The sequence below is a fragment of the Calypte anna genome, chromosome 5 (assembly GCF_003957555.1).
Source record: "Calypte anna isolate BGI_N300 chromosome 5, bCalAnn1_v1.p, whole genome shotgun sequence".
Lineage (NCBI taxonomy): Eukaryota > Metazoa > Chordata > Aves > Apodiformes > Trochilidae > Calypte > Calypte anna.
The window spans coordinates 3,279,140-3,305,564 of record NC_044250.1 but is presented as its reverse complement, the minus strand read 5'-3'; the positions used below and the strand labels follow the sequence as shown (position 1 = coordinate 3,305,564).

The window sequence follows — 26,425 nt, the reverse complement described above, 5'->3', positions numbered from 1 at the left end:
ATACAGATGGCACCAGTGCTCCCCTGCTTTCCTTTCACTGTACCTTTTCCATCTGCTATCTCTTGTTCACCTATTATTACCAATAACTCCAACTGTATCACTGCTGTCTGCTGAGAACGGGAAATTAATGTCCAGCTGCTGACGTTCACTTTTTACTTGTGATGAATATTATGGTAAAGGCAATATTATGAAGCTTTCCTTTTTATCTTAGGCTCCCTCAAAAGGCTGGCAACTGCCCTGATGTATTTAGAAGTCAGTATAAAACTGTGACCCGTGAGTTTGTGCAGCTGAAGGCAAAAAACATCCCATTGCCAATTGAAGAATATAGGATGGACCTACTTTTATTGCTCAGGTTGGGATACCAACCACGGGCTTGATACACTTCCCTGTGTATCTCACATACTGCTCCCAGTACGTGGCAGGGAATACTCCAGAGCTGTCCAGTTATCCCAGCATGAACCCTGTTGAAGTTTCTTACAAAATGGAGCAGTGAAAAGCTGTATTAAGGGAAGGGACGGGGGAGTAGCAGAAGTGAAGCATCTTTCCACAGTCAAAGTAGCATAAATTAATCTCCTGGTTGCTTCTGGGGCGCCTGGGTGGTTAAATACAAATTAAGTACCTTCTGCTCGGGCTGTCAATGATTACTCCAGAAGGTGAATACAAGGAGGAAGCGGTCATTGATAACCTGGCTATGATGTTACTGAGAAGTCCTCAGCCCAGCCCCACACGCCCGCAGTGCTGCTCCGCAGCTCCCCCTGAGGCAGCGACCCTGGAAGAGAACCCAGAGGTCCCAAAGCCGCAACTCCTCAGGAGGGAATTTATTTTTAAAAACTGGAAACGACCTCCGGGATCCTGTTTTGAAGTTCAGGTCAAGAACCAAAGCGTTTTACCAGAGATTTCCTCTCACGTCTTCTCATTATTACCTGAGTCCTCAGCCGCCGGACGTTGGCGGGGCGAAGGGCGCTGCCCTATTTGCTTCCACACCGCTCCTCGGTCTGGACCCAACCCCGGTTCCCGGCGGGAAGCACCGTGCGGGAAGCGGCGGGAGGAGCTCCGCACACTCTCAGTTCCCGGCGGGCAACACCGTGCGGGAAGCAGCAGGAGGAGCCCCGCACGCTCCCAGTTCCCGGCGGGAAGCAGCAGGAGGAGCCCTGCGCCCTCCCGCCTCCCGCCGCCGGTCACGTGCAGAGGGCGGGCGAGCGGGCGGGCGGGCGCAGTTCACTCCCCTCAGCTCCACCCCTGGTCCCGTCCTGTCCCGTCCCGGCGGTGCCACGGAGGGTGCTCGGTGCTCGCTGTCAATGGAGGTGGGAGTCGGCGCTGAAGCGGAGCCTTTGTTGCCCCGGCGAAGCTGGCGAAGGGGACAGGGGCTGTGGCTCTCCGGGAGCGGTGCCCGCTCCGCCGCAGAGGACGGTGAGTGCTGTGAGGCGGGCGGTGGGGAGGCTGAGGGTGCCTGAGGCGGGCGCCGGACACCCTCGCCCTTTTCCTCAGAGCTTCCCCTCTCCCGGTCGGGCGGGTGGGCCACCGGAGGAGACCGGAGGAGGAGGAAAATCCCCGGGTTGCCGAGGGGTTGGGGCTCGGTTCGGGGTCTGATTCCCCGCCCGCGTTTCGGTAGCGGCCACTCCGGGCAGCTCCTCCTGCGGCGACCCCGTGGGCTGCAGGAACACGGCGAGCCTTGCACTTGATCTTACTTTATGTGTTTTTCTCAGTTTTATTTTTTGCGGTGCTGCCAAGTTGGGTTGTTTTATTTTTTTATTATTATTATTATTTTATTCTCAGTACACGTTGGATGTCTGACTTCTCAATTCCCTCTGGAAAGGTTCCTTCGGAGACCTCAGGTCCTGTGTTCTCAGGGTACCGCATCACTGAAGCGAACCTTCTCTTGTCTCCTGTTCCGTGTCAAAAGTGCAGCGGGGTCTGAGAAATCCTGCACGCCCAAAGCGAGCAGTGCTTTAATCATCACTCCTGACTAAGTGTCACTTGCTGTGACTAAGAGTTGCAAAATAAATTGGGTATCCTTGGTAGTGTGTATGGAAAATGTAGAGTTCTTGTTGGGTTTGGTTTGGTTTGTTTTTTTTCCGAAAAAAAAAAAAAAAAAGCCAGCAACCCCAAAATTGTTAAAGTAAACATTTATTAGTAATTTCTCTGTTTTATATTGAGAGCAGTTCCTCATATTCTGCCCTTTCAAAACAGTGGGATTAAGGCAAGGTTTTGTGCTGTGTGCTCCAGGATGCTACAGCTTTTGCTGTCCTTGCCATCCTTTTCACTAATCCTGTTCCTTTAAACAACTTTATTTTTATCTCCCTGGTGTGTCATGTCTTCGGAAAGATAAGATCTTGCATGTGCCCAGCTCCTCCCTTGTTTATGCTCAGTTTTTTTTGTACCACGATTCATGTAAGAATCAGGACAAAACCGTGTTGTTGCTTATACTGAGATAAACGGTGACATTTAAAAACTGTGTTGCAATCTTTGTAGAAAATTAGTGCCACTGAATCATGTGGAACATAAAATCATCTGGGCCCCAAGTCAGTGGTATTTCTGGCATTGCTTTCTGTCTGGTGAGCCTTGTGCTAGCACTGAGACAATTCCCATTGTGTCCTGTGCTGGGATTGCTGTCTCCAAGGAGGAGGGGGTATGAAGTGCTGCTTGGGATGCTTGGCCCTGTCAGCTTTTTCTCCTAACTGCCTTTGTCTCTCTTGCTGCCTTAATTGCCAGGTTAGTTACCATAGGTCCTAATTCAAGTGAAAGCAAGGGATTGTCCTTTATTCGTGTGTATAGTTTCAAAGGGATGACTTAGTAATGGCTTTTGAAATGTTGCATGGTAATTAATTTGGTGATGCTTTGTATACTTTCACTCCTTTCTTTGTCTCGACTTCTGATCTGTTTGATATGGCAATAATAACTCTTGGGACAAATTTTTAAAAATGACCTAATTTTGTTCATTTGTTGACTGGAGGTTTTGGTTGGTTTTGGAGAGAACAAGATAAATCTAAACCTCAGTTTTTTAATTAAACAACAGTAAAAATGCCTAGAATGCCAGTACCTGATCTTTGCAGCTTCATTTGATAGTGCACTTTGTCACAGAGCAATTTGATTGCAGCTCCATTAAATAGAAATGGATTTTTGCTGTCTCATTTAGGGGTGACTTTCTTGAGACAAGACTGGTGAGGCAGTAGAGGCAAAAAATAGTATTACTTAGAATGAGCCTCTGTATAGAAATCCCAGTCTTGTGACAGCTATTTAACTCCTAGTATATAGAGCTACTTAAGCTAAACATGAGAAAAGCTTTTCACAAAATATACAAAGATGCATGTTGTGCTTGAGACTTTTATTATTTATTTAACTTCATGCACAGTGCTGCTGATGGAACAAACGTGGCAGCAGCTGTCTCTTTACTTTTTGTGGGTGTATTGTGGCTTTTTAGTATGAGAATCACAGTTGTGTAGCTTCTGTGGAGCAAGCTGTAGGCTTTATGCAAAATACAGCAAGTAAATCTTATTTCTTTTTAACTTCATAGGTACTGGAGCTGATAATGACCTTTATATAAACCAAGCTATAGTATTCATTGAAGATGCAATACAGGTAAATATAACGTGTGTTAGCTATTATGCTTCCTATGCTGGATATTTGTCACACATTCTGCTAGCTTTTAAGTTTTTATGTGTTCAGGAAACCTCCACATAACATCATCTCAAGTTACAAAGGAAAATCAGAATTCCAGATTCCTGTGGTATGCAAGTTTCAGTCAGTTTTGGCCTAGGAGAAAGATGTTTTCCCATGGGATGAAAAAGAGTGTCTTCTTTTCAAGGCTGTCAAAAGGGATGCTGATTTGTGGAGTAGTTTTGGTAGTTTGGGTGGGGGGTTTTTTTGGGGGTGGGTAGATTGGCCTGACTGCATAGAGAAACTATCTGAGCAAACCCTGTAATTTGCCTAAATCTGACTGCTTGCATAGTTTGAGAGCTGGTAGAGTTTTAATGAAGCTTCAGCTGATAAGCTGGAACTCTTGCTTCAGCTGAATTTAGTAAGTCTTGATTTTCTCCCTGTCTCTCCTTGACTGGCCATTGCTGCATATTCCCAGATCCTGTTATCTCCCAGTCACTAGTGGAAATGCTGGAGGGAAATCCTTGAGCTCTCTTTCTGCTTTCAGATGGCTTTTTGTTGGGGGATTTCTGGGGATCAGATACATTTGAGGCATGCACACCTTTCTGAGAGTGGATGCTTCTCAGTGGAGGCAGTGACAGCAGCCCAGGAGCAGCTGCAAGGGGTGGGCTGAGATGACAGGCACCTTCTCAAGAATTAGGGGCCTTGAACTGAAAGCATGTTTTATTTAAAGCTGTAGGCTGAGGTCTCTCATATTCAGAATTAAATTGTTGGCATTTTATGGTTTTTTGGAAGAGAAAGACAAAGGAAGGTAAACTAAATGGGTGGAGTGTTTTGGTGAGTAGATAAAGTAGGCACTGAATTATTAGAGATGCTCTTACTTGTGATGATAAGTGCCTGACACTTTAATAATAACTTCTACAATAATTATCTTATTGAGAATCTGGAATTGTCTCAAGAGTTGAACTTTGTTGGTTAGAAATTGATTTATTTTGGTAGCTTGATCTTCAAGAGAGCCTGAAAGTAATGTTTGAATTATCCTTTGTGCTTTCTGCCTGCAGTATCGATCTATAAATCACCGGGTGGACTCCAAATCCCTGTGGCTTTATAGATGGTACTACTCAAGAACTTGTCAGTGGTAAGAACTTGGCATTCTTTTTGATTTTTCATGTAGGAGTAGGTCTTTAAAAAATAAAAAAAGAAAATTACTCTTCCTGTTTAGTTAAATAATTAGATAATTGTGCTTTCGTTCCTGCAAGGATTTACTGTAGCAAGCAAGTTCAAAAGAATGCCACCTAAGGTTATTTGATGGTCAGCAGTTACATTTTTAGCATGCTATTAAAGTGATGTGCTGTGGTCAAACCCATTTGTGTTAAATATAGTATTAAAAAGCTTGGTTTACTTGCAAGAAGTTTGTTTTACTGAGAGTATTTTGTTATTCCTTTGACTCATTTTATGGATTTGGTGCTTTTGGGGATGGTTATGTTTGTTTGTTTGTTGTGCCTGGTTTTTTGTTTGGTTTTTTTTAAATGTAATCTGTATCCAAACAGGATTTTGAGTTTAACCATTACTGTAATCCTGGTTTTGGCTTTCATTGAGAAGCCTTCCTCATTCACCATCACCTCAGATGTACGATACCGTGTTCCTGCGTGGAACCCTCCGTGTGGCCTGACAGAAAGCATTGAGCTGCTTTGTTTTCTTGTCTTCATAGCTGATGTATCTGTGAAGGTGAGCATCACAGTCACCTGGTGCTGAATGAAATCCTGGGTGTGTTGGGCAGTTCACTATAGGCAGTATGGTTTCTCTTCATTTTGTCTTTTTGGAAACGTCCTAGGACTGTTATTCAAATCTGGGATTTGGATTATGAGAGTGTTGTGTTCTATTAAAGCCTTGCTTTCAGGAGAAATCAGGGCATATTTTCTGGTTAAATATTATACTGGTTTTTGTTTGGTGTGGTTTTTAACCTAAGAAATAGAAATTCTTGTTTTTGTGGAATAATGCCATAGATTTTGCTGAGAATAGAGTGATTTTGGCTTAGCTGCTTGTATTAGACTATAAAAAATGAGGTATATAGTAGTCAAATGTATGCCACTTCATTTAAATAAAACAAAAAAATAGTGAGAAATTAAACTTTTAAAAAGATGTCTCTCTATGCCTATTACATAGATATTTTTCTGAATTCAAAGGGTTTATTGTGCATGGTCTGTGTGCATCTCTTGCTTTTACAGACCGTTATTTAGTTCTTGTAGAAAAGTTCTCTGATCAGTGCATTTTTGTTTGGATTTCAGGGAGCTCATTATGAACACCCATGTAAAATTACCCAAACACCCAGTAATTGGTTCTGGGTGTTGGAATTCAATATTAAAATAAGTTGTTCATTTGTTTTCCTCTCCAGAGTTACTTAATTGGATGGGAAGAATTCTGGAAGAATAAATGGCTAATGGCTTATATACTGACATTAGTTGTTTCCCTTACTGATTGGGTTGTATCACTGAGTTTTTTCTGCACAGAGGTAAGAACTGCTTTCTGCAGAAACAATCAGCTGGGGAGAGTGGCAGAGGAGAACAACCTGCTAAGGGGTAGTCAGCAGGGTGGATGTGTTGGAGAATTAAAGGAGGAGGGTGAGATAGTTTATTTTTGGTTTTGGATAGCTGGATGATACGCTGAAATGCAGAAGAGGTAATACAGGGATTCTGTTTGATATGTAACATAAGATGTGAATTCATCAATAAAATTAAATAAATCTTTGTTATGGTTGAAAGAGTATAGAGAAAACTTTAGTTGCATAGCACCAGTTTTCTCATAGAGTTGCAGAGTTGTGTTCTTAACTGGATTCAGTGATGGAATTTATGAAGGGTAAGTAAAAGGTAATTGCATTGTTTAGGTAAAAGCAAGCTGTATGGTTTAGGTAAAAGGTAATTGTCTAGTTTGATAACTGCTGTGTTGTGTTCCAAACAACTGTGTTCTGAGAGGAGTGTCTTAACTTATATTTAGAATATTTGTGGCATTGGTCTTGCAGGAACTCAGTATCTGACCTCTTGTTTTGGGTTTTGCAGAATGTGAGAATAAGAAGAATTCTTCGCCCTTTCTTTCTCCTTCAGAATTCCTCTATGATGAAGAAAACATTAAAAAGTATTAACAGCACATTGCCTGAAATGGCAAGGTGGGTGATAGCATAAAGAACATCCTTTTACACCAAGAGTAACTCCACCAAGGGTCTTCTGGCATGTGACATCTGAGTAGCTTCCTTCTTGTTGGTCTAGCTAAGTGATTGGTGAGATCAGGTAGCAATGGATGAATGTTGTGCTAACTTCTTGATTCCTTTAGTCTGTAAAATTTCTTTGGAATTCATGTGATATGACTGTTGGAGGTTTTTGATGCTTGTTGAATGGGGTTTTTTAATTCTGTGTATGTTATGCACAGTAAGGAAGGACAGAGGCATCATCTGGGCAAAGGTCTACTCTGTGTTTCTCTAAGGTAGCCTATTAGATATATGGGTAGACACAGTCTACCAGTCATGAGTGCTGCACAAAAAGATACCTTTCTTTACATCTTTTGAGTGCTTTACTTCATCTTTTTCTTTTCTAAATGGCTGTAGCCATGTATGTATTAAGTTTTACTGTCATTAGAACTGTTCAACTGGAATCCCCACTGGTGAAATCATAACCAGACAGCTTGATGCTTTTTGAAAGAGATCTACCTCTTTCTCTGACAGGACTTGCTGTCCATGCCTGCTACTTCTTAACTAAGAGAGTCAAAGGTGTATTTGAGCCAAGATGTTGTATTTTGATCAGAGGTATAAAAATGGTCTCTAACTTTAGAAAAACAAGTTAAAATCTCATGGACTTCACAAGTCTTAGACTTCTCATGAGGAGTCCTGAACAAGTGTGATTCTTATTCTGAATCATCTTCTCTTAACTCCGTGTAACTTCTTAAAAGTACCCTTGGTTTTCTCTAAATGGCATCCTCTTGTATTTTTAGCCAAGGACATTAAGAATGAGATAAAGTTGATATTAACACATATCATATGCTTTTTTTCTGACAGTGTTGTTCTACTGCTAGCTGTTCATCTGTCTCTCTTCACCATGTTTGCCATGCTGCTGTTTGCTCGAACAAAGGTAACCCATTGTTATTTATGCTTTGGTAGACCTCAGTGGTTTTTTTTCTTTCTCTCATCACTGCCACATGTCTGGTTTTATAATCAAACTGGTGAAACTTGTTTCCCCTGAACAGATCATGTTACCTTGTCAGTCTTACTGGGATGAGTGTAAAGTCCATTTAGAGAGATTTAACGTGTTCATAGTCTCTGTACAGTGCTGTTTCTCTAAGTGTGCATTAGAAGGCCCCTCAGAATAGCATTGGAATCTCTTCAGCCTCCAGTGAATTTTTTCCAGACTGTGCTTTGTTTCTTAGCTTTGTTTTTTTCCTCTGTTTTTTTTCTCTTCCTTCTTCCAAAAAGCAAATTTGAAATTTTGTGGTTTAAATCATTTTGTGTTCTCCTGCTCTTGGTATGTTCTCTCTTTCCTAAACTTCCTGTATCTTAATGTAGTTATTGAGGCCTTTTTTTTTTTTTTTTTTTTTTTTTCCCCCTCAGGAAGCTGTTTTGTGTCTGCTCTTAAGTACAGACAAGATTTATGTTAATATTGCCCTCAAATTATATTATGCTTTTGGACAATTCCTGAAGTACAATCCTGGAGTATACAATTCAGGGTGGTTAGATTTCTGTCTGTGCTGAGAAACAGCATGCTGCAGCTGGAATAAAAAAAAAAAAAAGCAGCTGCTATTCTATACTGATTTTTATAGAGCAAGTTGACATTGAAGATGGTTTTAGTCTGTGTTTTGTTTTGATTTTATTTTTTTTTTCTTTGAATAATTTCTAGGGAATCCTTTTAGCTTCAGATTCCTATGCTCTGTGTTTGTGATGTTACTGATCTTCCTGGGTCTGAGTTTCTAGCTAGATATAACTCTTACTTTATGCTTCCTGTGTCTGTTTCAGCTTTCTGATCTTCCTTACAGTTTGTAATGACCATGAATAAGTGAAGTGATTGCACTGCAGTTTTTATGCTTGTCTTGTGCTTTTTCGTGTCACTGTGTAAGCAACTGTGTATTTTTTATTTATTTTTTTATATTTATTATATATATTTGTATATATTATACATATTTATTTTTTTCACCTTCCTTGCTAAAACATTCTTAGTAATTCTTCAGTGTTTCTCTAAAAATGAACATCTCTCTGACTAGGATGGGCAGCAGGATAAGGAGTGGATGAAATATTTCCGGAATTTGCCAGATTCGCTGACATCGCTGCTGGTCCTGCTAACTACTGCAAATAATCCTGATGGTGAGCAGTCATTCAGAAATAGCTTCTCTTTTCAGAGTATAAATGAGTAAAATTATCTTCAGACTCTAACCATTGTTTCAGCTGATAGTGATCAGTAGAACCAGAGGAAGGTTATTTTAAAGATTTTTCATGCCTTTCGCAACTTGATTCTTGCCTTTCCTTTGGTGTAATTATAAATGCATCTCTGAAGTGGAGCTCTGTAAGAGCTTTTACCAGTTGTCAAAAATTAATAGAGTTCTCCACTTTTCAGCATAGGCATTAAATTGTTACTTCCATTTTTGTTAAATCTGACAGTGATGATTCCTGCATATTCGAAGAATCGAGCATATTCAATCTTCTTCATACTCTTCACTGTATTAGGTAGGTTGCTTTTTGTCTTAAGTGATTTAAATGCAGTGTAACGTGCATACCAGCTTCAGTGCATTATATTTTTCTAGGAAAATTTAGTAATAAACTCTCTCCTTTTTTGTACTATCTTAGTATCTTGCAAAATAATTTTCATGAAAAGCACTTAGGGTTGGGTTTTTTTTTTCAGTAACATATCCTAGGGAAATGGATATATTACAGTATATTGAAACATTAAAATATTTTGCAACTCAAACACAAGTAATTTTTCCAACCTTACATTTGATACACTGCATATATTGTAACTCTTTGAGAAACAAATGTATTTCAGTAAATCTCACTCTGTTTTGCTCCAACAGGCAACTTGTTTCTGATGAACTTAATTACAGCAATAATATACAACCAGTTTCGAGGATACCTTCTGGTGAGTAAAATTCCTAATTTTTCTGTTCTACCATAATCATAAAACTGTGAAGCCCCAAGCAGTAAAATTTTCAAATGTGTTTTAAACACGATGCCCATCCTGGTTGTAGATACACTTTTTAAGATACTAAAGTTTTACCATGTCTGGTATTTTTTACTTAATCCTCATCATGGTTGGTGGTGTAGTATTAGAATAATTTGGACAGTTTGTTGCCTACTAAAGGATGGCCTTGAGCCTTTTGGTTGACTTGTACCAGAAGCAGTTACCAGTAGGCATAGTATTTATTTTTGGTAGTATTCAGTCTCACATAAAAGGAACCTGTGTATGTTCTCTGTGCAATGCCAGTTCATCCATGCAATACTTCCATGTGCTTCTGGATGATGCCTGTGGAATGTGAATCTGATGTGTAGTGTGAGGACCTTGTGACTCATATGTGAAACCTGGCAAAGTGAGTGCACCTTGGAGAACATGCAAATCTGTGGTGATGAATAAATCTGTGGTGATGAGATTTTTCTTTCTTTACTATGCTTTGTAAAGCATAGTAAAATTTTTCTCTCAGGTCTTGAGTTTTGTCCTCAATGGTTTCACTTCCACTTGTCTTTTCACTCTCCTCTTGCATATTTTTTTAGAACTTCATAGCTCAACAGCAATGTTTTTATTAAAGGTGAGTCAAGGCTATGCAAAAGCACTGGATTCTTGGCCTTTAGGTTAAGCTTTTTTTCCTCTGTGCTAGTATGATGATGGCCTTTCTAGCTTGGAATGAACAGTGGTTCCTGCTTGTGTATGAGCCAACTGTTTCCTTTGTGTTGGGTGGCAGTGGCAGGGGAAACTCAGTAACTTTGATTTTAGGTGTGATTTCCCCTTTACATACAGTCTTGTGCTTCCTTCATTATTTAGTTCCCCCTTCACTTACATATTTTATTATAGTTTCTTCCTCTTACATAGTTTTACAGTTTATTCAGCCCTTCAGAGAGGTGGCTTTGAGGGCTTAGGGGGAAAAGTGAAATAATAGCTGCAGAGAGAAGGTCAAAGTTGTTGGCTAGTGAGCCTTAGGCAGTATAATACAGAAGGAATGGCCCCCAGGTGTCTAAATGTAATGTATGCAAAGAGGAGTTTTTTCTTTCCCTGCCTTCTGCTGTTATTTCCCTTCTTTCTCCATTTTCCTCTTTCATGTGTGAGGACATGGCATAATCTGGCTCCTGATGAAGCATGAAAACCACTCTCTTATTTGAATAAATAGGAGAACAGTTTGAATATCCAAAGTTTGTAGTTGCTGCTGTCTCCAGAACAGGCTTGTGCCTATGGAATCCAGAATTAAAAATAAACCATGACCTTGATGTTTACTTGAACTTCAGAAACTTGTTTCCTCACTTCCTTCCTCCTTGTGCACAGAGTTCTGGAAGAGAGCAAGGCCTAGGGAAGTCTTCTGATCACTGATCTGGGCTGTGTGCCACAGGATCTGTAAACTGTCTAACCCTAGGACATAGCACTACATGAGGAACTGGGTAGCCCTGATCTTCCCTGATCCCTTCAGGGATCATTTCACTGATTCCAGCCTATGATCTTTGTGGTATTCCTTTTAAACTGTGGAGTGTCTGTCTGGTTAAGGCTGAGTAGTTGTATGAGTAGATCTGGGGGCTCATTGTGACTTCAGTGGTGGCAGAAAGAAGAGAGTCTCTTGCCTGCCTGAAAAATTATTTCAGGGAGACATGGCCCTTTTTGAGGCTTGCAGTGGGTTTTCTCTAAGGTCTGGGCAAATAACTTTCAGGTCTTGTTTAAATGAAATCCAACTAAACTACTCAAATGTAAGCCAATTGTCTCTTCTGGTGTTTCTACTCTCTAGAAATCAGTCCAGTCCTCCCTCTTCAGGAGGCGACTGGGGATCCGGGCTGCTTTTGAAGTGCTTTCTTCCCTGAAAGAAACTGTTGCTAATGCACAACAGTAAGTAAATAATCCTGGAACAGCTCCTAAAAGAGAGGATTTTTTGTTGTTTTGTCTTGTTTATTATATTCACTTTTTGAAAATGGTAGTTTGTTGCTCAAATCTAATTTTTTTAAATTTAACTGGTTGCTTAAAACAGCTTGGCAGTCTTCTGGGGTTCATTTTATTTCTTTCTACTTGGAACTTTACCTGCTTTTCAAAAAAAAGGAGGAGGCACGAATGCATTTGAAACAGCAATTTTTTTTTTTTTTTTTTTGCCATCCAAAGGGTTGCATGGTTCAGCCTTTATCCTGTTTTGGTTTAATTAGGTCTTATGTCAGTGTTGAGGCCTTACTGAGAGTGGTGCAGAAAGTGGACATGGATCATCGCTGCAAGCAAACCATCACCAGAGTAAGGACTGCTTTTTTCTGGTCGTTCTGTTGGTTGCTATCAAAGCCTCTGATGGGACAGCTGTGGAAACTGAAAATCCTTTAGCCAGACCATGAATCCAGGAGCAGTAGTTTTCAGCTGAGCTTTTGTCACTCTTCTTTCTTTCAGAGTGTGAAGGGAGGCCCAGCTCAGTGTCTGGGGTTTTGGTCTTTGGGGAAAAAAAATAAAATCTCTTTGGTTGGTTTGATGAGGAATGCATTCACCTGTAGAGAGGTGTAGAGTCATGAGAACTCTTGTTTTGCAGAGCTGATTTTTTTTCATTTGCTTTCCTTTCTCTCTGGAAGTAAAGCATTTCCCACTGTGGTATAGAGCTGCTGTTTATAGCAGCTTCCTTCTACCATTTAAAAATGTGATTTTAGTTGTGCTGCTCCCTTTAGGTATCAATACTTGTATTAGGCTACAGGGAGAGTGATTTTTGCTTGGCTAAAGATTTAATGTTGCAGTTCATGCCATGTTTTTCAGAGATTAGAGAAATTACTGAGCTTTAAATCCAAGTTTTCAGTTTGGTTTGGTTTTGGTGGTGGGTTGTTCCTATTTCTTTTGTTACTATGTGTGCTACAGTTGCACCTAATGTATGCTATGGAAGTCTCCTCATTTTGTTGCAATATGTAAAACAATTCTGTCCTTCCAGGTATTAACTTCTGCAGAAGTGTGATAAATGGCATGGTATCTTTATTCCTTGGATCATAACATAATAGTGCTAATATTAGATGAGACTAAAAATTTAAGTAGGTCAAAAGAGCAGCATGCTTATTCTTAAGCAACTTGTGATCCCAGAGAGGGAAAATAGAAAAGGCAGTTTTGTGTTCAAGCAATATTGAAGCTCACCCTAACACCTTGATGTAGGTTGTATCACATCTCTGTTCCTGGACTTGTAAGACAGTAAGAGTGTGCTGGCCCTGTTTGAAGATGCAGGTCTTGATCTGAATGTTTCTTTTTCATGTGAAGTCACTCAAAATGTGCTCCTCTGACAAGCTGTCAGCTGCCCAGTTTCAGAAGTTCTTTGAAGAACTGGACAAAGATGCCATTAAACAAGTATGTATCTGACAATAATTTACAAAATGGCATAAATTGTGTGGTCTTGCACACAAAAAAAGTGATAGTATTCTGCCAGAAAGCATATAAACAAACAGCACAACATGTTGAACACAAGGCATGCTGAAGTGTCATTGATTTTTAAATTGTTCATGGACTACAGTTATAGTCAGAAATGGCTCTGGGGGGTTTGAACTTAAGTTTGGGTTTGCCAGGTAGTGTTATATACAAAATGCATAGTGGTTTGATCTGTCAGAATTCTTAAGCAATTTTTCCAGACAAAATAGGTGAGTGCTCTGTATATTTTTTTAGTAAGAAGATTCATTAGATTAGGAAGAGCTTGGATTATCTCCCTTCATTGCCACTGTCTTGTGTTGTGCCATAATTACCAACCCATTTGCTAATTAGAAATGATTTTTTGCTGCTAATAGCCAGAGCTTGAAAGCTTGTTTTTATTGAAATGTTAAAATGAGCAGGTGGCCTTGAAAAGTTTTGCTTTGAAAGAGCAATTTAATTAATTTAAACTGAGATTGGGTGTGGTTTTCCTGAATCATTATTATAAAAACTTAAGCTTTGTGTGTCAGCAAATCCTTTGTGTTCTTTTCAGCATCCTCCCAGTCCAGAGTACCAGTCTCATTTGATGCAGAAGGTGCAGTTTGCCTTTGGCCATCCCTACTTCGGCTACTTGGGGAATGTTGTAGCCCTGGCAAACATTATTTCTATCTGTGTAAGTAGAATTTTCTTTATTTGGTGTTCTTTTGTCCCTGCTGCAAACTTCAGTTCTGGTTTTGTTCTTTAGTCTCTGCTCTGATAACCTCTTTTTGCAGCAGATGTCTCTGTTTGGTATCCTTTAGTCATGCAAGGTTTTAGGAGAGAATACCTGCAGTTAAAAATATTCTCTAAGCTGCCTGAAAAGGTCTGTGCAAAGTGTCAAAGACTGTGTTTTGGTTTTCTGTTTAAAAATCTGTTTTTTTCAGCAGTAAAGTAGTGGACTGATAAAATAATTCTTGTTGTTAAAGGTGGTTTTGGTGATGGATGCAGACAAACAGCCTTCTGAAAGAGATGACTTCTTCCTGGGGGTAAGATGCAACAGCATTCTCAGATATTGCTGTTCTGAGATGTCAATAATTCTAATTGCTGCTCTTATTATTTCTGGGGGGGAGTGAAGGCTATCAACTGCTTCTTCATCCTCTACTATCTGCTGGAAATGTTGCTGAAAATCGTAGCAATGGGCTTGAGAAGATACTTGTCATACCCAAGCAACATATTTGATGGACTCCTGACAGTAATTTTGCTGGTAAGCTTTTTGTTAACTTCTGTATTCCTGAGTTTGCTGATCAGTAGGATTAGGAACTGCAAGAGCCAATGGAATTGCTTTATGTTCAATGCTAATATGCTGAGTTAAATAGCATGAGACACTGGTGTTGTTTTCAATGGCTTGAGCATTTTGGTGGCAAATGGTTCTCCTAGGGTCCCCGTTCTGGAGTTCAGCATTTTTACACTGGTGGGAAATGTTTTCTTATAAGCAGCCTTGTTAATGTTGTTTGTCAACTTTCAGCTCTTGGAGTAATTATATAACTAACTCTGTTACACTGCTAAAAATCACTTTGCTTTTTAATTTAAAAGTGATCATTAGATTAGAAGTATTTGATTAGATTATCATTGTTTGCTAAAAGCCTGAAACTGGTATGGCAGATGAGGCCAAATTCTTGGCTGATGTAATTCATTGTATGTCCTTATATTTGTCACTGATGGATGATGTGCATACATGGGAATAACCAGTCAAATAGTCAAATATGACAACTCCAGAGTTTTAAAATGAGACAAATGAGTGGATTAAAGCTCTTGGAAATGTTTCCTGTCAAGGAATTTACATAATCTGTGAAATTTGGGATTACAAAGTGAGGCTCTGACTATTTTTTTTTTTTTTTCCTTCCTTAACTAAAGATTTTGGAGATTGCAACTTTTGCTGTGTATGGATTTCCTCATCCTGGTTGGTATGTAATCTCCATGAGCTGTTGCACTTTGCTCAGTGCTTGGGGTGGGTCAGGGGAATATCCACACGTGTTCAGGCACACTTGTGCCATTACACTCTGCTTGTCAGCCCAGTCTGGCATTTACCAAACCAAACAGAATTTCCCACTCTTGTAGTCATTAGAGGCCATCCAGTATGGGCAAGTGAAAGAAAAATGGTTTTGTTTTTTCACAGAATCTAGAAATCTGTTTAGCTATTCTGGGAAGGATGCATTTTTATTGTGATCTGATGATCTTTGCAGTCCTACTAAGGCTGCAGGAATGGGAATCTGGGATAACATATGCAGTCAGTGACTAACTTGGTATGAAATTGTTGTAAGTCAAAGTACAGGAATTCCTAAACAGCTGGTGAAACCCCTTCAGCCTTATTGTGGATCAAAGTCTGAATTTTCTTTTGTGCTGTAAAATTTAGTTGAAGAATTCCAATGACTTAAACAATTTATCTTTACTGGAATAGCAAGCAGTTGTATTTTTATTTTTCTGAAGTTCAAGCAGTACTTAGATAACTATCTTGATCTTTGTTCATTATGAAAACCCTAAAAATCATAGTTTTTTGTCCCTTAAGATTTAAAAACTGCCACCAGAACAAAAGAGGAAAGCAAAGGACTTCTTGAAAATTTTTGAATCTTTCTGGGGTGATGATAAAATGCTTTCTCATTCTTTCTTTACACAAACTCATTCTCCTCTATACATATACACAAATTCATGTACTCATGGTACATAGAACAGTGACTTTTTGTCTTGGGCTGTTCCTCTGATTTGGTATTTATTTTTTTTCCATCTTTCCTAGGAGACCTGAGATCATGGGCTTGTTATCCCTGTGGGATATGGTGCGACTGGTGAACATGTTCATTGTGTTCAGGTTCCTGAGGATTATTCCCAATATGAAGGTGTTTATTTACCTCTCCACACTTCTGATTTCTTTGTGGGCCAAACTATACATTTTGTTAGAGCCTTACAGAACTCCATGGAGTAGATTGCAATTCTCTTGCACCTAAGTGGAATCACAACTCAGCTCTGAGTGTCCAAACTATTGCACAGCACCACACAAACTGTCTCTTAAGGTGGTTTTTTCTGCAGTTTATGCTGGTTTTCTGACCTCCAGAAACATTTGTACAACTTACATAGTGCTTCAGCCTTAGTAAGATGAGTGGATATGATATCCTTGGAGAACTCTGTATTCAGGGGGTGATAGACTTGTTTTCACTAGATCCTGGTAGGCATTTTCATCATGCAGAGTTACCTGGGACAAATCCCTGTTTCCACTTTCTGGTATGGGTATTTCCATCTCACTACCTGTACTTGAACCTGAAATCACTTTGAGTTGTTTGATTGTTATAATTCTGCATTTAGACTTGCTTGGAAGCCTAACCCAAATTATTGTCAGGTGCAAAATTTGTATCTTAGTTGAATAAATCATAAATATCTATCAGGATTATCAGAGGTCATAATGTCAGTGGAAATTGTACACTAGGAATGATGTGGATCAAACATGAAGCAGTCAGTCTGGAGCTGTGGGACACACATGGTTTTTTTCCTGTTCTAAACACATAACCCTTGAAGTCCCAGTTCCTATGCATTTTAAAACCTTATCATAATGTTTGTGTATGAAAAGGACAAAAGCATTTGTCCTTCATTTTAAGTACCTCATGGAAATCTCACTGTGTAAAAGATGATCAGCATTTAGATATATTTCACCTTTGTGGTTGGTATTTCTTTATCCTTTTAGTAAAAGTAATTTGATGCCAACTGGAATTGTGGTGAATGCCATGCATAAGAAATTTTGCTTTGTTTCAGTTCATGTCTTTGGTTGTTACAACATTGCTGGATCTGGTAAAAAACTTGAGAGCCTTTGCAGGAATCCTTGTGGTAAGTCACGATGCAAGACTGTAATTTTCTTTCATATAGTAACCAGTGTGATAAGGGTATCTATCTAACAAATAAATTAGGTTCTTTGAGCAACAATCACAATTAACAGTAACACTTCACTTCAAGCAGCATGTTTTTTCTCCAGGGCATGTCTTGCAAAGCTGCAACACACTGCTGTTGTTGTTATGGGCTACACACAGTTACAGTGCCTCATTTATCAGTTGGCTTTAGGGGTGCCTTTAAAAGGTTATTTAGAACCTCATCAGAGTGCTTGCCTCAGGCTGGATACTCTGCTTTCAGATAAAAATTCATCTGATGCTAAAAGTAGCCTATTTCCCCTTCCTCTGGCATGCTAATGTTAAGGTAAATAGCAAAACAACTTGATTTTTTTTTTTCAGTTGAGGTCTTCTGATAGCATGTTTGAACATGGCTTTTAAAAGCCTCTGCTGTCCATTGTTAGGTGTGTCTGTGTCAGATTACATACTCTATAAACATGTAATTAAAGGACACATCACAGTGTGTGATGTCCATTACATAAATTCCCCATTTCCCAACTCTTGAGTTGATACAGCTTCAGGCAAAGCTGAGTTGGTAACAGCTTAATTGTGCTGTACAAGTTTTGCTTGCCACTGGAAGCTGCTCTGGAAACTGAGAAGTGCCTTGGGACTGCACAAACTGGGAAGTTTGTTTCTGCAGTTCAAAGTAATGCTGAGGAGCCTAAAATCCCATCTTGCTTATGATAGGAACAGCTTTAGTATAATGAAAAACTCCAGATTACTCAGTTTGTTACTCAATGTAATCATCTGCCTAAGGGCTAATTGCATTTTGGGTAACTTTGCCAGTTTGTAATTAAGTACCTACACTGTGCTTCACCCCTGTCAGAGGTTGGGAGAGTTGGGTTGTGGTTGTGTTGTGCTGCTCCTGGGTGTAAAACTTAATGTCTAAGACACATGTGTAAGACTTTATGTTCCTGGAGGAGCTGAAGTGTCTGCTGCTGATAGTTCCTAGTGCTGGGAGTATGAATAATGGTTTTTACACCAACTGTGAGGCAAATCTGCCGTGGGGTTTGCTACTTGCCTTAATTTCAGTGCCCTGATGCTGTGTGAAAGCTGTCACTGAGCTTCTCTTGTAGTCTGACTCCACTACCTGATGCAAAACATCTTTCCTGATGTTATCCTGGAACACCTGCTGCTCAAGTAATGCAATGGATTAGCTGATTTATCAGGCAGTGCATGTTTTGGGTGTACCTTTTGCAAAGAATAAAATGATCTTTCTTGTTGCCAAGCCAGATGCCCCATCTTCTGGCAGGCTGTGGAATTCCAGCTCCAGGTTATTCCAGTAGAGTTCAAAGTGCTGTGGTTCCCAAGTCAGAGCAGTTTCTCTGCTGCTTCTTTCAGACTTCCCTCTTGAGTCTATTTTGTAGTCAAATACAGAAATCTGACTAGATTATTCCTTATAAATAAGCATATTGGGGGTTTTTTATACTTTAAGTTGCTATTCTGCAGCATTAATAGTTAAACATCAGCATTCTGAGACATAAAAATAAATGGTATTATAAATGGAGTTTTTTAACAGCTGAAAGTTAACTAGAATATTAAAAAGTAAGAACAGTTAAGTAATACAGATGCTGAGAAATAATTTCACTGTAGTGACTTTAGGAATTTTCTTGACCAGATTCCTTTAACTGTAGGTACTAACATGAATTTCATGCTAATTGCATTATTTTCTTATTTGATTGACAGATTCCAAACTAATACTTGCTAAATTCCTTCCAGGTGGTTTTCTATGCATTTGCTCTAACTGGCATAATGCTATTCAAAGGTGCTGTTGTTCCCTTGGGAAATAGCAGGTAATATGCTCAACATTATTACTCAGAAATAACCTGTTTTTCAGAAGCCTCTGCAACACGATACTGCTGAGCTCTTTGTGGTTGCTGTAGGTTTTTCCTCCCTCTTATTCTTAGAGCCACCCTTTAAAGCTAAATCATACAGACAATTTTTTTAATCTGTTGCTCCTTATTATTCTTGCTGTGTTGAGATTGCAGGAACATTTATCCACAGCTTGAAATTTTACTGAGCTTCAATATCTTCTACCTACTTCCCCTGTTGTCTGCACATAGGAAATACTTAACTTTCTACAGGGCACTCAGATTGTTGTTTTTAAGTTATAGTGTGTAGCAAGGTGTGCTCACATCTGCCTGTAATTCTCTTCCAGTGCTGTCAATACAACAGATGACAACAGCACTCAGCAGTGTGGCACCTATGAGCAGCTGGAGTATTGGTCAAACAACTTCGATGACTTTGCTGTGAGTCTGATCACTGATGGACTCTGCTCCTCTTCCCCTCATTTTCTAAGGCTTAAAGGTGTGATAAAGTCTCTTGACTCCTCTTTTACCCATGTTATTCAGGCAGCAGTGGTGACCCTCTGGGATGTGATGGTGGTAAACAACTGGCAAGTCTTTTTGGAAGCATTTTCAAGATACTCAAGCCCGTACGTAACAGTAATAGTACTGAAAAAGTCACATACAATTGTAGTTTATAAACTAAGTAGGGATTACACACACAGCACAGTTCCTTCCAACTAGGCAAATAAGTGCTGCTTATCTTTCTTTTGGGTCAGTTCAGATATCTGGGAAAAATATTTCATGGCTGTTTGTTAACTTCTGTTACTTAATGGTTGGTCTGGCACTTGGTGGATGCCATGAAATCCATTTAGAAGAGATTGGAAACTGGCTTCATAGTTGTTGCCTTCCAAAAAAGAGTGAGTGACTTAGGTGGATTATAAACAACCTTGCACTTATTGTGTGGGTGGCTCACCGTGTAGAGCCTGTCTCAGAGAAGTGAGATATTGGTGAATTTTGGGCTGGTTCTGTATTTTCCCTGTGAGTGAACGATTTTTTCCTAGGCTTAAAGCCTTGGATGTATCCTTCATTTGTACTTAATTACTTTATGGGAATATTTTAATGAGCTGATGGCCTCCAGGTTGAACTGTTCCTGTCATCTTTAGCTAGTTAGCCCAGCAAGTGGAATGCTCTATAGGTTGTTGTGTCGATAATGTGGTTTGGTGAAGACCAAACAAGTAATGAAAGAGAAACCCACTGGGGTCTGCAAGGAATGGAAGCTCCCTCTAGCTCAGGAAATATCTGAAGTGCAAATGAGTGGAGACTGGGAGAGCATTTAGGGGTAATAGGTATTTTATCACAGGTATTTTGCCATGATTTTGCACTCTTTGCTGTGCAACTTCTGGGTTGCTTTTCTGGCCTTCTGGCTCCAATTAGGTATGCTAGGTGGAGGGAAGCAAATCTGTTTGGCTAACTTAAACCTCCCTTTATCTTTTCATTATTTCTATTGTTTTGTTCCAGACCTCCTTTTACATGTAGAAAGTAGGAGTCTTACCTTCCAAGGATAACTGTGATTTCATGGCTCTCCTTGGCCATTTTCAGGCTGAAGTTATTGCCAGCACACTTCATTTATTGTCTGTTAATCTGATTTACAGGTGGGCAAAGATCTATTTTGTAGCCTGGTGGTTGATCTCTTCTGTCATCTGGGTTAATCTCTTTGTAGCTTTACTTCTAGAGGTAAGGAAGTTTCTTTGGTATTACATCCTGAAGACATGTTCTGATTTGTGTGGGAAATGAAAAGAGCTCTGATACGTTTTTGGCAGAAGTGTCTTGGCTTTGTGTGTGTACACTTAATCTTTCTCCTTGGTCTCCTTGCCCTGAGATGTTGAGGAAGCTTTTTATTTTTACTGGACAGTTTCATTTGCAACTTTAACACAAATCTGGTTATACTTCAGTGGGTGCATACACTTGTCATTACAGCTCAGTCTCTACAAACATGAAAAATCTAAGTATTATAAAATTGCTTGTCTCTTGTGTATTAGCATTTAACTTTGGCATTAGTTATTCAAGCTGCAGGCTTTTTGCATTTTGATTTATCAGCAAATGAGGTTAATGCTTTAAAATTTACATTTTTATTAGATTTGATTGTCCTGCATTTCCTTCTACCCCAGTTTGAATTATTATCCTTATTCAATGCCACACTGGAAGAGTGGGACTGATTACTTATTTTAAATCAAGATATTTTATTAAGCAGCTGTGGAAAGTTAGGTACCAAAGCAATGTCATGAGGAGCATGTAGTTCTGCTGCTCTCTCATGTATGAATCCTTCTCTGCAAAACAAAATACCTTTTGTATTTTTTGATGGTGAAGGACACAGCATCCTGGTCCACACCATAAAGAGGAAAATATTCTAAGCAGGTGAACTGTTGGAAGCAGTTCCCACAGTCATCTTGAGGAGGCAGTCCTTGCTATGAGTAGAAGGCAGCAGGGCTGTTTTCTCATCAGACACTGAAAGAAAAGTAGAGCAGAAAGTTATTTCCTTCCTGAACGAGCTTGAATCAAGTAGTGACCTACAGCCAATAAACTTGCAGATGCTTTAAAAATCACTGCTCCACCAGTCTGTGAAAAAAACAAACCTCAACCCCTCCCACAACTTGCCCCTGTAAATGTATTAAGCTGATGTAATCTCTTTTCTAATGTCCTGGAAGCAGCCTTTAATTTTTTTCTTGTTCCTTTTATGTTCCAGAACTTCATTCACAAGTGGGACCGTCGCTGTCACCGAGAGCCTGTTTCAGATGTTGAATACCAGAGGACAGTTGAACTGATGTTCAGGTGAGCTGAACTTGGCTTGAAAATCAATCTTAGTTTCTTCTAACCCTCTGCTGCAAAGAAAGTGTGCTGGCTTACAAGAGGGTAAAAAGCTTGTCTTGCTCTGAGGATATCTGTTCCATCTGATAGCTTGGAGAAATTCAGTTTTTGTTAGGCCTGCTTTAAGCTGCTCTGCCAACATAACCTTTCAATGTTTTCTCCACCATGGTGTGGTGGGAGAAGAGGTGTTGGGGGCTTGGGTGGGGACTGTGCTGAGAAGGAGAGAAAAAGAAAAGAAAGAAAAGAGGAGAGAAGGTGAGCAAAGTTATGTGTGTTCTTGGCTTATGGTGAAATTGTGGGTGGTGAGTTGATAGTTGATCCTACAGGAGTGGGAGTTGTGGTGCACATTGGCTATTCAATAGTAGCACTGGGAACATGTTGTCATTTGGGAGTTTTTTCAGGAAAAGCAATGTACTGACCTTCAGTTGTATTGTCCTGTGTGCAGGAAATTGCTTCCCTGCTTCTTGTGGGAAAACAGCTGCTGGTTTCCTTGACACATCTGTAAAGGATGGATCACTTGCAAGTAGATGCATCTTTAGGGAGCATCATCTTATTATAAGTTTAATTCCTTGTTTCATTCATGAAAGAAGCACACATTACCTCTTGGTCTGTGCATTGCAAAAAGAGAAGCTGTCCCCTAACAACTCCCCCTTTTTCTTTGTAGAGATGTTTTGGAAGAGCCTACAGAGGAAGAGTTGATGGAAAAGCTGCATGAGCATCCCCACCTGCAGTTATGTAGGTGACTGGTGGGAAGGACTGATTTATCTGGACCTCTGTTTTCTTGAGGCTGCCATCAGGAAGGAACTGAATGGATTTTCTTTGAGGTGCTGTTAAGAGAGAAGTTTGTAGGACAGTGTGTGAGGTTTTGCTTGGCAATTCTCTGCAGAAGGAAGTTTTAAAATTTTGGTTCACATCTTTTTTTTTTTGGAAAAAGATTTGAATCTTGCTGTTTTGACTTGATTTTAAGTTACAATTTTAGACGATTATTTCAACTGTTATTTTTATAAACTGTTGAGATTGGGAAGTTTGGTTGTTTTTTTTTTTTTTAAGAAGGGAAAGTGTGTTTAAAATGACAGTGCACTTTAAAACATGAACTTCGTAACCACTAAGCCTCCTACTTTTTTTCAGCACAACAAAATGGAACTGCTCTTTGTGGTAGGTGAGTGGCAAGGGCTGTGCCCTGCAGTTCATGAGTGGATTAGGCAGGAGCAGAACCAAATCCTTAATCTTTTTGTAGTGAGAGTTGAAACACTATTTTTATTGAAATATGACACCAGCATATTTACCAAATTTTCAGGAGTTAATTGCTTCAGGACACAATCAATTTCAACACAGTAACAAGGAGTGTCTACTTTGCACATCCCCTCTGTTTCTTTGTTTGGATCTGGCATTCCTGTGGGTTGCATCATGCTGGTAAATGGGAGCAGTTATAGCTTTGAATGGAGCAATTGCACTTGTGGTTTTCAATGTGGTAAAATGGAGCTCTCTTTTAGCATAAATATCCTCATAATACTTTTTACTGAACCTCTTCCTTTTACTTTCTTCCAAGTCCTGTTCTCTACAGTGTCATATTCAGTGAAAATGCTGTGGGGAATGAACTTTGCCTGGAATGTAGCACCGTGATCACTGCAAGTCTCCAACAGAAAGGGGGGAGAAAAGAAAATGTTGAAAGGGGGTAATAAAAGTGCTTAGCAGTTTTAATTTCATTCACATTGGTGGGAACTGAAAGTGCTCAACCAGCATTGCAGGCTCACATTCCTTTATGGCTTAATGACCACATGCTGTATCCTTGTAGCTTTCACCTGGGTAAAACTTTTTGGGCAAATAACTTTGTCAAGAAATCTAAAGTGGAGAATTAACAATAAGCCATGTCCATGTGCTTCTCATTTTCCCTTACTATTCCTCTAAAAAAGGGTTTTTGTGTGAGTCTTTGTGACATCACTAGTAAATCAGTATGAAGAATAGAATCAACCCCAGCAACTGTTTTCATAAAAATGAAACCATCCTTTTGGGTGCTTCCTTGGCATTGAGACACTTCTCACCAAAACAGATATTGTTGCTGCCATCTCTGCATTGACAAAATCTTGGAGAAAATAGTTGGCCATATGATACTGCTACTATTTATAAGTTATTTGATCCTTTTTTTAGATAACAAAACATTTTTGAGAAGTGCCAAGCAGTCATCCTGTGTACATTTCCTACTCTATTTTTAGTGATTCCTCCTTTCTTTCCTGCACAAGGGAGAGGAATATATCTGGGATGATAGTGCATTTGAGCTCAAAAGCATTTCTGAATTGGTGTTTCACTGTTTAGAAGCCCCATAATGATTCTTGCCTATTTCTTTATCTTTTGCTTGTGTTTTCCTTGTGCTGTAGAACAAAATATGTGTTGTAGCTTGCAAGAATGTGCAGCACATCTGAACTGAGCTCTGAGCCACTCCAGCAATCTTTCTTTACTGTTGTGATCTTGTCCCTGTTTGGTCTCATGTCTCTTCTCCAGAATAATCCACCCAGTAACTCACTTGCAGTAGTTTCAGTGGTGTTCCCATGCTTAGTTTCAATCATGCACTTTGTCTACTTGCTATGATGTGTGTTCTAAGGCATTGGCACGCAGCCTTTCTAGATTTGGGTTTGGTTTATTTTTGTATGTTTTGATGTCAGGATGGTTTCTGCTCCTTTGAGCATGATGTAATCACTGTCACCAATTTATTGGCATTTAATAAAGGAGGTTGAATACTCTTATTTTGCTCTTTCCCCCCTGACTTCTGAATCTTTGGAGAAGTAGCTTTGCCTTGCCAAAGAGGAAGTGGTTCTTATCTGTCTGCAAGTTTAAATTTTATTTTTTTTTGTCTCATAAGGTTGGTTCTGGTTTGTTTTGGGTTTTTTTTTGTCATTACAGTCTTCTACAAAACAACCCAGCTTGGTGTGTGGTTATCACAAACATCACAAATGTCTTCATTATGCAGTGTTTGCATCTGGACAACGTGAAGAAGTCTTTCTGTAGGAAATGTTCTTGTTTCACAGTTGTGTAGTTGACTCAAAATGTAATTAGAATTTATTACAAAATTGTGATACCTGATGTCACTTGTACAGAAAGATGTAAATGCCAAGTCTAAATGCAATAATTGTATAAATCATGGAAACAAATGTATGTAACTGGGTACAATTTGAGGTTTCTCCTATTAAAAAAGTCACTTCTCCCTCTTAAAATATGAAAATTAGGGTGTGGAAATGATTCTTGTGGTTTGTTTTTTTCCCTTCCCCCTGCTACTGATTTCTGTTGTGCTCAGCATCTATACTCCTGTTATTTTTACTAGTTGGAGGCTGGGGCCATAGAAGAGTTTTCATGCAGATGGGAGCTAACAGCCTGGTTTCAAAATGCAGGACCTGATGTGTGCTGCTGTTCTTCTGTTCTAGAGGCAAAAAATGTCATCTCTAGGTACTTGATATGCTTAATTTTTATGCTGAAACTTTATGGGAAGTGATCACTGAGGGCATTGAGCAGCTTGGCTTCCATTTCCATTTCAGTCTTTGCATCTGCATACTAGGATATTCCTTCCTCTCTTTTGCCTAAAACAAGCAGTGCAATAAGCATTCTCATGGCATTTCAGCTGGGACAGGTTTCACATAAAATGTAGCAGAATCCATGGCATTCTTTGAAACTGGTTCAGGCTTTTTAATTCTTATTTTTCTTTTTTTTAAGACCAGAAAAAAATTGTACTGGGTCAAGCTAAAGGCTTCCATTTTCTAGAGTCTCTGATGATGACTGTTCTGTTGGGGATTTTTAGGTGAAACACGTGAAAGCTAAAGCAAACAGGAGGTCATCTTGCATTATAGAATTGAGCTCAGATTTTTCCAGCTTCTGAAGAAGGCCTTTAATCACTAGAATGCTGGCTCATTTGAGACTCCTTAGGTTTAGTTTTTCTTTCCTGATTTGCTATGAATTTGTATTTAATATGAATTTGTACCTCAGGATTTAGGAGTAGAGTGAAAAGATGGAGGTTTTCTTGTTAGGAATTGCACATCAGTCTTCCAGTGTGAAACCTACCCACATGTGTAAGACTTCAATATTCCTGCAGGAGCTTAAGTGTCTGCTGCTGATAGTTCCTAGTGCTGGGAGTATGAATGGTGGTTTTTACACCAACTGTGAGGCAAATCTGCCATGGGGTTTGCTACTTGCCTTAATTTCAGTGCCCTGATGCTGCATGAAAGCTGTCACTGAGCTTCTCTTGTAGTCTGACTCCACTACCTGATGCAAAACATCTTTCCTAATGTTATCCTGGAACACCTGCTGCTCAAGTAATGCAATGGATTAGCTGATTTATCAGGCAGTGCACGTTTTGGGTGTACCTTTTGCAAAGAATAAAATGATCTTTCTTGTTGCCAAGCCAGATGCCCCATCTTCTGGCAGGCTGTGGAATTCCAGCTTCAGGTTATTCCAGTAGAGTTCAAAGTGCTGTGGTTCCCAAGTCAGAGCAGTTTCTCTGCTGCTTCTTTCAGACTTCCCTCTTGGGTCTGTTTTGTAGCGAAATACAGAAATCTGACTAGATTATTCCTTATAAATTAGCATATTAGCTTTTTTTTATAACAACATTTCCATTTAAAGATACCTCGATTTCAAGTCATCATAGGGAAATGAGTCTTTATGTAGAGGAGTGAAGTTGTAATTTATTTCAAGAGCAGTCTTTTTAGGTTAAAAATCA

General features: G+C 39.5%; 1 protein-coding gene across 2 annotated transcripts; it reads left to right on the top strand.

Moving 5' to 3' along the window:
• Nucleotides 1–1,192: 1,192 nt before the first annotated feature.
• TPCN2 (two pore segment channel 2) lies at nt 1,193–24,935 on the top strand. Of its 2 annotated transcripts, XM_030451475.1 has the most exons (26): nt 1,242–1,410; nt 1,777–1,851; nt 3,515–3,579; nt 4,659–4,735; nt 5,148–5,325; nt 5,993–6,109; nt 6,654–6,760; nt 7,643–7,715; nt 8,839–8,938; nt 9,233–9,298; nt 9,643–9,707; nt 11,551–11,648; nt 11,957–12,038; nt 13,026–13,112; nt 13,720–13,839; nt 14,132–14,191; nt 14,281–14,409; nt 15,060–15,109; nt 15,937–16,036; nt 16,944–17,015; nt 18,791–18,864; nt 19,230–19,320; nt 19,423–19,505; nt 20,511–20,592; nt 21,602–21,687; nt 22,388–24,888. In XM_030451475.1, exons 1-26 carry the CDS (start codon nt 1,299–1,301, stop codon nt 22,464–22,466), a joined length of 2,328 nt encoding a protein of 775 aa, XP_030307335.1. In that variant the 5' UTR covers nt 1,242–1,298; the 3' UTR covers nt 22,467–24,888. The 2 variants fall into 2 exon arrangements, with proteins under 2 accessions (XP_030307336.1, XP_030307335.1); XM_030451476.1 differs by lacking the exon at nt 1,777–1,851 and having other exon boundaries at nt 1,193–1,410; nt 22,388–24,935.
• The last annotated feature ends 1,490 nt before the right edge of the window (nt 24,936–26,425 follow it).

Excerpts from the sequence above, each read along its gene's own strand:
- TPCN2 (XM_030451475.1), top strand. The coding sequence starts at position 1,299 with ATGGAGGTGGGAGTCGGCGCTGAAGCGGAGCCTTTGTTGCCCCGGCGA. Across the intron at positions 8,939-9,232 it reads TACTGCAAATAATCCTGATG|TGATGATTCCTGCATATTCG; the intron begins GTGAGCAGTCAT and ends TAAATCTGACAG. Across the intron at positions 11,649-11,956 it reads ACTGTTGCTAATGCACAACA|GTCTTATGTCAGTGTTGAGG; the intron begins GTAAGTAAATAA and ends TGGTTTAATTAG.